At 39.1% G+C, this 16,715-nt stretch overlaps 1 protein-coding gene across 1 annotated transcript in view; it reads left to right on the plus strand.

The window, feature by feature from the left end:
• The window catches only part of aldh7a1 (aldehyde dehydrogenase 7 family, member A1), a 100,885-nt gene that overhangs the window by 56,441 nt on the left and 27,729 nt on the right, over positions 1–16,715 (plus strand). Inside the window, exon 13 of the mRNA XM_067432737.1 lies at positions 13,884–13,990. Within this exon, the coding sequence (XP_067288838.1) occupies positions 13,884–13,990 (107 nt within the window). The remainder of the gene's footprint in view (positions 1–13,883; positions 13,991–16,715) is intronic.

Genomic DNA, 16,715 nt, shown 5'->3' on the forward strand with positions numbered 1-16,715 from the left:
TGATGATGATGATATTTGTCTGTTATAGGACAACTTAGTTTGAATAAACTAGCAGACACTGATTAGGTACTTGCTATAAGTTTATTTATATACGGAGATTCAATCACAAATGCATTAACAGTCTACAGTCATAAACAGGACTCAGGCCACAGCCTGTATGGAAAAATAAATTGTTAACTTAAAAGGGGGATTAGATTCCCATCCTAAACATAGACAAAGTTTCAAAAACTAATGTTGGACGTTTGATGTGTTGAGTATTTCTGTGGTAAAAATACTCCTTCTGGTTTCTCACTAGTTTTGGAGAGTTTTTTTTCGTGTATGGCTCGGCTTGACGTTAATAGAGCGGAAGGTCCTTGTATGGGCTGTACGGGCTCTTCTCCCGGTAGGGTGCGCGCGCTCGCGACTAGAGCGAGAGAGGAAATGCACGCCCATAAACACTCTCTCAGGTGCAGATCCAGTTGATGCTCCACTTTATTCCTATGGGTGACATCAAGCGACTTCAACGCTTCAGCACAGCATTCCGGGAAGGCAGCGCTGCATTTGAACCGATTTGAACACAGAAATGACGGGAAGCTTCACAACATCGCTTCAGTTGCGTCACAAAAGTGGATCTCCACCGTTCGCTGCTTTCAGGACGATACCAAATCATACCAAAGAAGTGTGTTTTTGACAGAGCGGTCCCAGCGATAAAGGTTCGGTCCTGCTTTGGAAGCAGCCGGTGAGTAAAACTGCTTCAAATGTCTATGCTGTCGGCTATCGTCACGTGAGTAAACATCAGTAAATGACACGATCGCGTGCTTCGTCATTCAAATGCGCTAACGGACTCTATTGTTGTTCTATGTATAACGTCATACTAGTCTGATGTGCAAAACCGTTTTGCTTGCTACTGCTAAGGTTTAGTCGCATACAATAGTCCAAAACCGAATCATGTCCTCATAAACTGCGAGTAAAGACACAAATGTTGACAGGCCTCTAAATACAGTACATACCACAGAGACAGACATCCTGCTGTTGCTGTTTCTCCTGTTCAATTTATTTCAGCCTCCTAATGATTCTGGATCATATATCTATTAGCTGAGCCCGATAGCCATGAGTTTCTCCGCGCTTGAGGACGTCACTGCTTTGCACCCCCCCCCCCCCCCCCCTTTATGTTTGAAACTTAATCGATATGAAGTGCCACTATGCAATCATTACAGCTTTCAGTTTGTCTACCGCATCAGTTGTCGACGCAGTCCTCTCTAAAGCTGGAATTTGTTTACGGATGCCATAGCAACTCTCAACGGCCACCAGGACTTATACGGTTTTATAAAAGCTATTTATTTGTTGTAAAGTGTAATAATCATCTCAGAAAAAATAAATTCTAATGTCAGGCGCAGTTGAAGTAGTTGATTGTTTGCTTACATGTGTAGGTTTAAGTTTTTCTTTTATTATCGCTGTTGTAATGTATCACTGAGAAGCCAGCACGTGTGTCCATCGACAGAAACATACATAAAGCAATATTTTTAAGTTACAACCCATATTAAATATGCATCATCAGATGTGAAATGAACCACGGTGCACTTTTTACATGGCACCCCTGCTCTGCACCCCTGCTCACGTCAGATGGCACCCTGGTTGGAAAATGCTGGTATAGACCCAGCTCCCAACCCAACTTTGGGAATAGATTAACGGCATTATTTTTTTATCGCCCGATAAGAAACTCACATTAACGCAGCAAGTTAACACCGATAACCGCCCACCACTAATTTTTATACATGAAGAAAAATATTTACATTTTTATGTTTTGTTTTATCCTATATATCTCTATATTAATAACTGTATGAGTAATTCCGAGTATTCAGCTGTAAACTCTCAAGTGTTGGCTTTCTAAATATATATTGGTTATTTGTATATTCAGAATAACTTAGCAGCTGTCTTTTTACTATGAGCATGTCTAAATGCTCCATTTGCCAAATCGGGGGATGACAGGCAAGGGGTTAATAGCGGGAGAAGCACGGTATAGCAGGCATGGGAAGAGATGCTGCCTGCATTAAAAGTTTGAATAATGCGTGAGGGAAAAAAATTTAAGTTTAGAGTTTCAGTGACAATACATTAATAATCATACAACAACTATACATAATGTTGAATATAGTGTATAATAATGCAATGGGGGAATATTTGTGGGTCCTGATAACAAAACACAAATAATAATATATAATAATAAAAGAGTACAAATTAAAAAGTAAAATAAATGATTTTGCCTTAAAATATCGGGATACATATTGTATCGTAAGTTCAGTATCGAGATGCATATCAAATCGTGACACAAGTGTATCGTTACAACCCTAACATTTAATCATTTAGCAGACGCTTTTACCCAAAGCGACTTGCAAAAGAGATGCAACTAAACAAACAAGGGCAACAGCCTGCAAGTGCTGTAAGAAGTCTCAGTTAATCAAAGAGTTCTGTTTATATATATAAACAGAACAACCTGTCCTGTCCTGTTCTATAAAATATAAAATTCACGGTTCAGTTCGATACGATACACTGGTGTCACGGTTTGGTTCGTTACGTTAGATACAGCAGAAATAAAAAAATTGGCAGATAAATGACCTTTTTTTATTTAAAATTTTTTTTTTTTTTACATTGAACAAAGATGGAGCTACAGGGAGTGCAGAATTATTAGGCAAGTTGTATTTTTGAGGATTAATTTTATTATTGAACAACAACCGTGTTCTCAATGAACACAAAAAACTCATTAATATCAAAGCTGAATATTTTTGGAAGTTTTAGTTTTTAGTTTTAGCTATTTTAGGGGGATATCTGTGTGTGCAGGTGACTATTACTGTGCATAATTATTAGGCAACTTAACAAAAAACAAATTTATACCCATTTCAACTATTTATTTTTACCAGTGAAACCAATATAACATCTCAACATTCACAAATATACATTTCTGACATTCAAAAACCAAACAAAAACAAATCAGTGACCAATATAGCCACCTTTCTTTGCAAGGACACTCAAAAGCCTGCCATCCATGAATTCTGTCAGTGTTTTGGTCTGTTCACCATCAACATTGCGTGCAGCAGCAACCACAGCCTCCCAGACACTGTTCACAGAGGTGTACTGTTTTCCCTCCTTGTAAATCGCACATTTGATGATGGACCACAGGTTCTCAATGGGGTTCAGATCAGGTGAACAAGGAGGCCATATCATTAGATTTTCTTCTTTTATACCCTTTCTTGCCAGCCACGCTGTGGAGTACTTGGACGCGTGTGATGGAGCATTGTCCTGCATGAAAATCATGTTTTTCTTGAAGGATGCCGATTTCTTCCTGTATCACTGCTTGAAGAAGGTGTCTTCCAGAAACTGGCATTAGGACTGGGAGTTGAGCTTGACTCCATCCTCAACCCGAAAAGGCCCCACAAGCTCATCTTTGATGATACCAGCCCAAACCAGTACTTCACCTCCACCTTGCTGGCGTCTGAGTCGGACTGGAGCTCTCTGCCCTTTACCAATCCAGCCACGGGCCCATCCATCTGGCCCATCAAGACTCACTCTCATTTCATCAGTCCATAAAACCTTAGAAAAATCAGTCTTGAGATATTTCTTGGCCCAGTCTTGACGTTTCAGCTTGTGTGTCTTGTTCAGTGGTGGTTGACTTTCTGCCTTTCTTACCTTGGCCATGTCTCTGAGTATTGCACACCTTGTGCTTTTGGGCACTCCAGTGATGTTGCAGCTCTGAAATATGGCCAAACTGGTGGCAAGTGGCATCTTGGCAGCTGCACGCTTGACTTTTCTCAGTTCACGGGCAGTTATTTTGCACCTCGGTTTTTCCACACGCTTCGTGCGACCCTGTTAACTATTTTGAATGAAACGCTTGATTGTTCGATGATCACCCTTCAGGAGCTTGGCTATTTTAAGACTGCTGCATCCCTCTGCAATATATCACTATTTTTGACTTTTCTGAGCCTGTCAAGTCCTTCTTTTGGCCCATTTTGCCAAAGGAAAGGAAGTTGCCTAATAATTATGCACACCTGATATAGGGTGTTGATGTCATTAGACCACACCCCTTCTCATTACAGAGATGCACATCACCTAATATGCTTAATTGTTAGTAGGCTTTCCAGCCTATACAGCTTGGAGTAAGACAGCATGCATAACGAGGATGATGTGGTCAAAATACTCATTTGCCTAATAATTCTGCACTCCCTGTATACTTTACCCATCTTCTATGTAGTTACAGAAATAGACATTAGCTCTTTACAATAGCTCTCTCCACACTTTTTTCACACACTACTGCTTCTGTCATCCCTTTGGCCAAATCTTGACTTGTGTGACTCTCAAGGGGCGTGTCTGAAGAACGTGGCTGTTCAGCTCCCATTCATCGGTAATGTAATGTGCCGTTACATTCAGGTAGCTTTGTGTAGCCCTTGACGTCCAGCCGTCTGTTGTCAGAGCAACCGCTGTTGCTTTGGCCAATTGGTTCTCTATTTGGGCTTTTGTTTTTTAGTACAAAGCAGAAATTACTGGCTGAAATGGGCTCATGAAGGAACATTGTAACGGGGCTCAATTACTTTAAGCACGTTCTTAAAACTCCGCCTGCAGTGCGTATGCGGTGCGTTTTGCAGTGCGTATGCGGTGCAGGAGCCGCACACCCTGTTGTCCTTTCACATATGTTGTGTTTTCAGTCCGCAACCGTTAACATGGGTACAGAAAAAACACGCACCGCATAGGCTACGCACTGCAGACGGAGTTTGTGTGAAATGGGCTATAAATGTCTTTTGCCATTTTAAAGGACAACTCCGGTGAGAAATGAACCTAGGGGTAATTAACAGATGGTTACCGAGTAGATCGTTCTCTGGGATGCGTTTTCTTGAAAATCGAATGTAAAGAGTTTTATCTCTAAAAACAGATTAGCTTATAATGCTTGTCTATGGGGCACAGGGTAGACACAGGATGGTAAAATTAAATCACTAGTTAATAACACTAACAAGGCTCAAAATAGCCTCACACTAACACGGTAGCATAATGAGGGTCCCTACATGCAAACCAAAGCATTGAGAACTTTGTAAGAGTACAAACAGTTTAATAAGAAGATGCGTTGTAAACATAGTGCCTTACGGGTTCACGGACAGGCACCATCTCGAAAAGCAGTCTCGATGAATTGATCTACGAGCACTGTTCTAAGTGAGCTGGTCGATAGGAATTAAGTTTGTGAGTTTAAGGGCATTCAAAAGTTCATATTCTGATATGGGTGCTTCAAGAGTATTTATATGATCTTTACTGAGTTGAGGCAAGTTGATATTGTTGAGAAATTAGTTGATTTCTTTCTGATCTGGGTCTTTATCGGAGGAATATAATTTACTGTAAAAATTGTGAAAGATTTGATTTATTTCTTCTGGTGAGTTGGTGGAATTCCCTGCTGTGTCTCTAATCACTGGTATTGTAGCTTTTTCTTTATTTTGTTTGATTTGATTTGCCAGAAATTTACCAGATTTGTTATTATGATGGAAGTTTTCTTGCCTTAGCCTATGAATTAGGAATTGTGTATGTTTATTGATTAATTCATTCAATTTGAGTTTATATTTTCTTAATGAATCCTGTGTTTCTTCTGTTGGGTTATTGATGTTAATGTCTTCTAGTTGTTTAATTTTTTGTTCCAATTCTACCTGTTTGTCCTTTTCCTTCCTTTTTTTTGTAAACAGAGAATGAAATTATTTTCCCTCTTAGTACGGCTTTTCCCGTTTCCCGTTGCCCTTAAACTCATGCCAAACAATAAAGCACCAGGCCCTGATGGATTCCCTGCTGAGTTCTACAAACACTTTTGGTCAACTTTATCGTCACTCTTCATTTGAATGATAACTGAATCAAAACAAAAATCAAAACTCCCAGATAGTATAAACACTGCCACAATTTCACTCCTTCTTAAACCAAATAAAGATCCAACATTACCTTCAAGTTATCGTCCGATTTCCCTAATCAATGTAGACATTAAAATCATCACTAAAGCACTAGCGCAGGGGTGCCCAAACTTTTTCCTATGAAGGGCCAAAAATCAAACTTGATTGAGAGACGTGGGCCGAAACTAATTTTAAAAAAAATCATAAATCAAACTGTATTAGGCCTACATTAAAGTTGCTATGGGTTTATTCATTTCATAATGTTTACAATAAATATAAAACAAATGTAATCTGATTAACTAATGCAGTTTTATTTGTAAAGTGTTGCATTTTAATGACCAATTAAATGGGCAACAATCCCCAAGTGTTCAATGTAAAATACGGTTCAATGTCAAATACACAATGATCCAGATTCATAATGTTGACGGATATTTTACTCTTTAAAAAAAGGAACAGACTGTTTGCAAATAGGTTTGGGCGATATCCCCTAAATTGGCAGTTGACAATGGTTACAGTAAAACATCGCAATGGACGATGATATCGTCGTTTATTTTTATTTTTATAAAAAGATAAAATACAGAGTATAGTAAATTATATCTCTTTACATAAATACTATTTTCTACTTAAAAACTATAATTTCATTATTTTATTAACCCAAATAAGGACTCACCCGCACAAGTTTCCACGTGATGGGTAAAAAAGGTAGCTTCCCTCCACTTAAGAAGAGTTGTGCACTTTTTATTTTAATTTATCTCTTTACATAAAAACTATTTTCTACTTAAAGCTCTATCTTTGTCATTAACCCAGTGTTTGGTATGTGAATGCTGTTTTACGTGAATATTACCACAGGAGTAAAAGCACAAAACTTTGTTTAAAAAGGAAATAAATTCGCAGATGTAACATTGCAGCCCTGGATGAGAGAGGTGGGCTGAGCCCAATTTAAGATCTGCCAGCTTTTTAATTCTGTTTTGCGTTCTGGTCACCCGATTTGATGGACATCTGGTTTCTTTTCTCAAATCTTCACTCGCGTCGCACTCATTTTCACAGGAAAATATTAATGCTTCTTCCTTTCGTTTGCGTATAATTAAGTATATTATACCCATTCACATCTATGGTAAAGACTGTAGGATGAATACCTTTTGACAAATTTTATTTTATTACATTTTATGTTTGTGCTTGTTATTAGACTTGAGGCGCGTCAAGTTTATTTGAATAGCGCAGTTCACGTGCACCCAGCGGTTTTACTTTCGCTTTTTCTAGCGGTGCATAATCAAACATAGCCTAAATGTCTTGGCCCTGTGGAAGATAAAATTCACTCTTCAGCCCTTTTACAACAAGTGTTGCTTTGCAACATCATGAAGACAAAGATATTAGAAAAGGTGTCTATCCAGCTCATGTCCCACATTCATCTCAAAGCGCAGACCGGCATAGGACGCATCTTTAAGGGGGAAAAGGCTAGGAATCTATCTACAAATCTTTTTTTAACTAATAATTAATTTTCTTATACTCTTTGGGTTACCATTATTTACTGATAATTGTTTAATTGTTTTACAGGCTGCAGTGAGTTGTTTCACTGACGGAAAATAAACATGCATGCTTATTATGATGTTTAAGCGTTTATCATTTCAAAATGTAGTCTCTCTCTCTCTCTCTCTCGGACCTCGGTGGGCCAAATCAAAGGTTACCACGGGCCAACTTTGGCCCGCGGGCCCTAGTTTGGGCATCTCTGCACTAGCGCATAGAATAAAAAAAGTCACACCATTTATAATCCATCCAGATCAAACCGGTTTCATCAAAGGTAGACTTTCATCCAGTAACACACGTAGACTATTTAACTTAATGCATTATTCAGCAACTCAAAAAACCAAAACCATCATAGTTAGTCTCGATGCAGAAAAAGCTTTTGATAGGGTCAATTGGAAGTTCCTGTTTTCCACATTAGAGAGGTTTGGTTTTGGGGAGTCATTCATTAATTGGATCAAAATACTATATACATCACCTTCAGCCACTGTCATCACTAATGGATTAACATCACGCACCTTCACACTACAACGGGGGACTAGACAAGGATGCCCACTCTCACCTTCATTATTTACCATTTTCATTGAGCCATTAGCAGCAGCTATCCGTCAAAACAGCTACATTAAAGGAATTCAAACAATAAACATGCACCACAAAATTAGTCTTTACGCTGATGATATATTGCTATATTTACAAGATCCTCCATCATCACTACAAGAAACGATTAAACTCATTGATTCATTCTCAAATATCTCTGAATACTCGATTAACTGGAGTAAATCTGCTATACTCTCATTACATTCCAACAGCTTGGATGTGACATCCCAGACACCACCTATTCCTTTGTGCACCAACTATATCACATACTTAGGCATTAATATTTCCCCTAGGCTGTCAGAGCTGTTTGGACTCAACTTTACACCATTACTGAAAACAATAAATGATGACCTGTACCGCTGGATGAATTTACCACTATCCATTATGGGCAGAATATCAGTAATCAAAATGACTATACTCCCTAAATTAAACTATTTATTTACAATGACTCCTGCACTACCCACCCTCACTTGGTTTAAATCACTAGACTCAATCATCACTAAATTCTATTGGAAAAATAAGACCCCACAAATTAAATTGATTACTCTACAGAAACCAAAAACACAAGGAGGACTGGAAGCACCACATTTCTACCACTATTTTTTGGCCAATCAACTCCAAAATATATACAAATGGATTCATCCTAACCCATCAGAAAGCACATGGCTAGATGTTGAACAGTCAATTTGCAAAGACATTAACATTTCAGAACTACCTTTCCATATTCAGACAATCAAAAAGCATCACTGTTTTAAAACACCAACAATAGCCGCAGCTTTGACAGCCTGGTGGAAATTTCATCAAATCACAAACACTCCTCTTGCACCGTCTAAATACACCCCGATCTGGAATAACCCCGATTTTATAGTTAACAAGAAGCCACTCAACTTACGCACATGGGTAGATAAGGGCATCACACAAGTTCAACACATCCTCCTTAATAATAACTGGGCACCATGTTCCCACTTAGTTCTGAAGTACGGCATTGGGAGTAATTGTTTTTTGGAATATTTACAAATCAAGTCATCTATTCAATCAAAAATCGACACTCAGACAATTAACCTAGATCTTCCCCCTCCAATCTTAGAGCTAATTAATATAACATCCCCCAAAAAACTACTCTCCAAAATATATAAAATAATATCCAAATCAGACAACACATTAAGCCTACCCAATGCTAAATGGGAATCAGACTTATCCATTACTCCCAATGCCGCTTTCTGGTCACAAATTTGTAAAAATATTTACTTCATGACAAGAAAACGCCAACTTACAACTTATACAGTATAAAGTTCTTCATTAATCCCACCTAACTGGACAGAAATTATTTAAAATGGGTTTTTCTTCAAAAACATGCTCTCATTGCACACAAAACACCCCAGACACCTATTTACACGCTATTTGGCATTGCACCTCAGTTAAAACATTTTGGGAGAACGTTACTGACTCACTATCCAACCTTATGGGTTGTCACATTCCACTATCTCCCTCTCTCTGTATAATAGGTGACATATCCATAATCAGTTTAGACAGTACAAACAGTCAGTTACTCCTAGTGGCCCTAACTATCGCCAAGAAAACTATCCTCATGAACTGGAAATCAAGAAACACCATACACATTACAACTTGGAAAAATTTACTAATAGAGTACATCTCCATGGAAAACTTGTCTACCTCTACTCAAAATACACCCTTCTTGGTCAGCTCTGTTTAACTTCCAACAGTCATGAATCCACTCACCTTCTTTGTCTGAAGCCATCCTTAATGATACACCATCAATAATGGGGGGAGCGGGTTCAGGAAGAGGTAGCAACACAGACTATTATTAAATAAATAAAATGCTTCTAAGATTATATTTAAATCTCTCTCTCTCTCTCCTCTCTCTCTCTCTCTCTCTCTCTCTCTCTCTCTCTCTCTCTCTCTCTCTCTCTCTCTCTCTCTCTCTAATTAATTGGATTTATCATTATTATTGTTATTATTATTAATATTGCTATTACTATTGCTGTTGTCACCTTCTTCATACCCCATTTTATTTCCTTATTTATACACATATTTTTTGGTTATGTCTGTTGTACTTCCCTACATGATTCTTTATTCATACATTACCACTCCCACACCAGTTACACTCACAGTTACACACACACACACACACACACACGCACACGCACACGCACACGCACACATCGTACTGGCATGTTATGTTTTGTTGGCCCTTATATTTGTATTTTGCATCTAACTTCTCTTTTGTAAATATTGTACTTGTCTGTTTGCATAATAAAAAAATAAAAAAAAATAAAAAAAAGGAATTAAGTTTGTGAAATGTAATAACATGGACATTTTTTTATTTATTTATTTTCTCTGTTGTGTTCAGTGTTTTCTTCCGGAAACAACGGACCATATGAGATTCCAAGTCACAGTTCATCACTTAGCAGAGCTCTCGTCACTCGATGAGTCGAGACTGTTTTCCAAGATGGCGCCTGTCCGTGAACGCGTAATGCACTATGTCTATAAAGTGTTTTCTTATTAAACTGTTTGTACTCTTACAAAGTTCTCAATGCTTCGGTTTGCATGTTGGGACCCTCATTATGCTACTGTGTTAGTGTGAGGCTATTTTTAGCCTTGTTAGTGGTATTAACTAGCGATTTAATTTCACTACTCTGTGCCCCATAGACTAGTGTTATAAGCTAATCTGTTTTTAAAGATAAAACTCTTTACATTCGATTTCCATGAAAACGCATCCCAGAGAACGATCTGCTCTGTAACCATCTGTTAATTACCCCTAGGTTCATTTCTCACCGGAGTTATGCTTTTATAAGTTGGAAATGTCGGTCTAAATGCTGCGGGGATAGTTTGTGGCTGTTTATTCTTTTTATCGTCTTGTTGTCGGCGTAAATGAGTTGATTGACATGACATGAGTTATTCCCGCTGCTGTACCATCATGTAGCAAATGCGACATACCGTAGTTTTTTAATCCATCACTCTTGCCAACATCATCATAGCTTACAGAGAATCCAAAGTTCACCAACACACCAGACCCGTTGGTTATTGGAGGATCTTCTATTTCTGGTCTGTTAAACTCAATAGCCATTTTGCAATGAGCATTCAGCGTGTACTGAGTAAGCAAGCACCTGACTGAACAGTCTAAAAAATGTTTTTCTTTTTATTCTCTTAGTCAGGGGCATTGCCTGTTTCGTCGTTTTGGTTATTGGCTTCCTTGTTGAACGCATATTATATTTTACATACTTTTTTATTTTCCAAATCTAATTAATTAGACCAAGAACCGTTCGGTACATAATGCGTACCGCGTACCGAACCGAAAGCCTCGTACCGAATACGAATACGCGTATCGTTACACCCCTAATATATATATATATATATGTGTATATATATATATATATATAAACAAACAGAAAATTGAATTAAATGGTTAAGCACTAGTGTTTATTGATCAGATGCAGCTGGAAAAGATGTGTATTAAGATGTTTTTTTGAAAATGGCTAGACTCGGCTGCTCGAATTGAGATGGGTAGGTCATTCCACCAGGTGAGAACAGTCCAATAAAAGGTCCGTGAGAGTGATTTCATGCCTCTTTGGGATGGCACCACGAGGCGTCTTTCACTTGCAGAACGCAACCTTCTGGAAGGTTTGTAAATCTGAACAAGCGAGTTTAGGTATATTGGTGCAGAACCTGTGGTTGCTTTGTAGGCGAGCACCAGTGCCTTGAATTTGATGCGAGTGACCATTGGCAGCCAGTGCAGTCTGATGAAGAGAGGCATGACGTGTGATCTCTTAGGCTCGTTAAAGACCACTCTCACTGCTGCATTCTGGATCAGTTGCAAGGGCTTGATAGTGCATGCTGGAAGGCCAGCTAGAAGAGAATTACAATAGTCCAGTCTGGAGCGAACAAGAGCTTGGACCAGGAGTTGTGCGGCCTGTTCTGATAGGAAGGATCTAATCTTCCTAATGTTGTATAAGGCAAATCTGCAGGACCGGGCTGTTGCAGTAATGTGGTCCGTGAAGTTTAACTGGTCATCAATCACTACTCTGAGGTTCCTGGCTGTCCTAGATTTAGTTATGGTTGATGAATCGGGCTGAATGGAGACATTTTGATAAAGTGCTGGGTTGGTTAATACCACAAGTAGTTCTGTCTTTGCCAGATTGAGTTGAAGGTTATGCTCTTTCATCCATTCATACGAACACCAACTGTAGGATCATCTGGTTGAAACGATAAGTGAGTTGCGTCATCAGCATAGCAGGGATTGGAGAAGCCGTGTTTCTGAATGACACATCCTAATGACGACATGTAGATGGAGAAGAGAAGTGGGGCACTCCATTAGCTAGATGATGTGACTTAGACACTTCACCGCTCCATGACACCCTGTTGGACCTACCTGAGAGGTAAGACTTGAACCACTGGAGAGCAGTTCCTGAGATGCCCATCTTCTTAAGAGTCGACAGGAGGATCTGGTGGTTAACTGTGTCAAAAGCAGCAGACAGATCCAGCAAGATGAGTACTGAGGATTTGGAAGCTGCTTTTGCCAGTCTCAGTGCTTCAGCATCAGAGAGCAGGGCAGTCTCAGTCGAGTGGCCGCTTTCGAAGCCGGCTTGGTTGCTATCCAGGAGGTTGTTCTGTTTAAGAAACAATAAACATTCTGCTGTAAACTCTGTTCAGATTTACATTAAACAAAACTACATCTTAAAATGAATAAGATTTCTGTAATCATTTAACCATTATGCAATACTTATTTTGCTTGCCATGGGACACAGTGACTAGAAAGTACACCAAAACGCAACATAAATTCACAAAAGACACTAATTTAATTTGTTCTGTGTAATCCACATCTTTAGAATCCATACGAGGAACTTCATCAAGCGTTCTTCATCTTTCTCTTCAACAGCGACCGTATTTTCTCAGAACCACAAACTTATATGTGCATTTTGCTCACATATTATTGTAGCCCTGTTTGTGCTGAATACAGCGTAATCAGATTTTAGCCATTAATATGCTTTAAAGCAACTGAAAAAAACACATGTCAGAGCATGTCAAACTTCTTCAGGGCCACAAATTAGCCTTGGGGTCTAGAGGGTTTACAGGTCTTTAATGGCTTATTGTTGCAGCTGGTCTGACACTCCCAGCCATGTTGGCATATATTGTTGTCTTATTTGTGTGTGTGGAACCGATAATTGCAGCTATATTTATTTTTGAGGATGATCTGGCTCCATAGGTAATTGGCATAAAACTATCTCCACATTCTGCACAAACTTTGCGTTACAGCCAAACACACATGACGTTTCCTAAACATGCAGTCTTATCTGAGAGCATGACCAGCAAGGTCCTCAACAAACAATGGCAAGTGTGCAATCATCAAACATGTTTAATAATATGTGCATATTGTCCCATTATGCTGAGCCAGTTTTGCAGTCAAGATTACAGAGGGTCTAGCTAAGGCGATTGTGAACAGCCCTGGATGGAGTCATGAACTCCACCAGAGGATCTGATTTTATTGGTAGACAGAAAATACAAAGTACTTCAACAAACCTGGCTGCCTCGCAAACAGTGTGTCCCTGCAGCAGCAATGCCAGTGCACAGTTTTTCTTCAGCCGTTGTTATTGTTAATAAACTTTGATCCTGAGCAGGTAGATATGCTTGTATATAAACATACGTCAAGTGTTTATATATGTTCTGTGCTGTTATGATAGCACACTGCAGAGACTTCTAGCTGATTTCATGTGATTTATATATTTATTTTTATTTATTTATTTTAAATATTTAAATACAATTTTATTTAAACATGTTTGCACGCATAGTGAATGATATCCAATGTTTTATACATCTGTTTGAAATGCAACCCTGCATTAATTCTTCTGCATTTGTTAACAGCAAACACTCTTTATGGACCTCTTCACACCAAGCTGGCTGTTCAACAGTATCTGGCGGCCATAGAGCAAGCAAAGCAGCAGGGCGGCACTCTTGTGTGTGGGGGAAAGGTAACACATTTTATGCATTGTGAATAGTAGCAGTATGATTTTCATTATTACACCAGAATCAGGATGCCTTCTGACAGTTACTGTGCTACATGTTAGTGTTCCTTTTAGGTCCGTTCTTCTTAATCGGTATGCCTTTTTCAGCCCTTTAATATTTAGTTTACATTTATAAGTTTTAATCAATTGCTCTTATTCAGGACAATGTTTTTTTTTTTTTTTTGCATAACATATGAGGCAAATTCCAACTGCCTTTTTGTGCTCTTGAAGTGCATTGCAGGAATGCAGTGTCACGTTTTAAAACAAAAGCAAGCAACTTTACCTCTTCATGAAGGCTATTCCCATTTAATTACAAATTTTACAAATGTGAGTTGAATAATTAAAAATTTAAGTTGACATTATACATTTGTAATGCATAATGAAAAATATTTTAATAAATACATTTGTTTTATTGGAAAGAGATGTTTAATAGTACAGTAGAGATGTTGTCTAAATTTGAGTACTTCCTGGATCCAGTGAAGAGATGGCAAAATTTAAAGGTGTCTGAGGTCAACTAATGACTTTCGTGTGGTTTTTACATTCAAAAACATCATAACTAATAAGTTACAGGCTATTTTCTACACTGGTTTTGAGGCTCTCTCCAAAACGCTGGGTTCTGATGGGCGTGCAGCACTGGAAACTTGGAAGTAAACGCCCACGGCTAGGATTAGATAATATTTGTATATTTAATGAGCTTAAGCTCCGCTGTCAGTCCACATGACGGAGAGGAGAAAATGAGGGAGCAGCAGCAACCAGAATGATTTTCTCGAAAACAGGGCTTGTTTGTCTTAATCAAACAAACAATGTTTTATTTCTCATCTATAGGCGATTGTTTGGACTATTATTTTTATATTACACATAGCCCGTAAGATCGGACGATATAAGCGTGAAGCGTGTGCATGCACATATACGCGCCGCCCTTCAGATGTCAACTTGAGAGAGAGAATAGCAGAACAAGAACAGAATATAATGATTGATCAGCCTGCCGGGCTTTGCGAGCCCTTGTCCATACATGTCTGAGTCCAGCGTACTAAAGGTATGTTTCTGTTAGACATATACACATAAGGAAAACAATCTATAACAACACAGTACTATTTACTACTACAGTACTGGTAGTTATTGCACAAAGATTGTGTGTCCTGAGCCCATTAGCCAAATTTTAAGATACATTTTTACCCATGGGGATCATTCATTAATGCACATGGTCCAATATAGTCTGTTATTGCACGTAGCCCAGGTATGACAGCGTTCAGCGATCAGCACATGCCTTCAGTACTCGCCCTGAGATGCCGTCTGGTCCTGTTGCCTTATTGCAGTTGATCTTGGATAGTACTCTCTTCAACTTAGGAAGTTCTGGATAGTGAATGTCTGGTCACTCTCTGGAAAGTTGGTGTCTGCATCTGCGTCTAACCTCCTGCTGGAACTGGAGTATCCCTTAAACAAGCGAAAAATGTGTTTAGCTGATCAGGAAGAGAGGGATCAGTGGAGATGGGATGGCTGTTGCTCTTCTTATAGTCAGTGATGTTCCTTACACCTCCCTCTCCCTCTCTCCATCCATCCATCCATCCATCCATCCATCCATCCATCCATCCATCCATCTCACAACCAACAACAAATTGTTGTCTAAGAGGTCCAACTTGTCTTGGTGGACATGACAAACTGCCAAGTTTTTAACCTTCTAAGGGCGCTTAAAGCTCCTTTCTGCTTCAGAAGATGACATTGGTACAACCAGAAGCAACCTGACCAGAGTTTCCACTTCACTGAAAAGGCAATGGACTTCCACTGACAAACCTTTAAGAATGTTTGCTGCCTCCATACTGGATCCAAATGGGTAGTTATGCCTAAACATTGGTAACGGAACAGCAAGCAACTGGCTCACTGAATCGGCACACTGAATCAATTTGTCTAGTGAGCAGAGTGTCCTCTAGTTTCTGCAAGGTCAGCAGATCTTCCTGATGAAAACGTTTATTGAGCTCTGACTCAACAACATCAAGCACCTGAAAAAACTCAACTCTGTAATACTCTGTTGCAGTTTTTGGCTTGTATGTGCTTGCATCTGTACTAAAACGTTTAGGAAGTCGCCTTGGTTCTGCAACTTTGATAGGCTCTTGATTTAGAGAATCTGCAATCACATTTGCTTGTTCAAAAAGACGTTGAAAGACATCTTCATTTCTTTTGTCTTTCAAGTGAGCACAAGAAATGGCAGCTTTCATGCCAGAGATAGTCTGTATCCTTCTTTTGAGAAAAGCATTCAAATACTCCAATTCTCCAATCACAGCTCCTGCCAACACAAGACCCAGTAAGGTCTGACCTTTGAGAAATTGTTGGTGTAAGCCATTGGCGGTGGCTGCACTAGGAGTATTGCTGTTTGACATTTCCTTTAAGGAAGTGAGCACAGAATCATACTGCTTGAGAACAGATGTTACTGCTTCGTGTCATACTGTCCATTGTGTTTGACAGGGAAACTTTAGAGGGCTTGCAATACCATGATCTGCCCTAGCAATCTGGTTAAACTTTTCTTTGAATTAAGCAGACAGGCTATACAGATTTCCTAGCTGATGCACCCAATCAAGAGAATCTTGCAGCAGTTTTGAAGCTGTGTATGCCTTTTGGGTAATTAGGTTTACCCAATGTGCTCCACAGTGCACCTATGTGACCCTGTCTGTGAAACCCCGGCTAAAGTCGCAACATT

The sequence above is a fragment of the Pseudorasbora parva genome, chromosome 23 (genome assembly GCF_024679245.1).
Source record: "Pseudorasbora parva isolate DD20220531a chromosome 23, ASM2467924v1, whole genome shotgun sequence".
Lineage (NCBI taxonomy): Eukaryota > Metazoa > Chordata > Actinopteri > Cypriniformes > Gobionidae > Pseudorasbora > Pseudorasbora parva.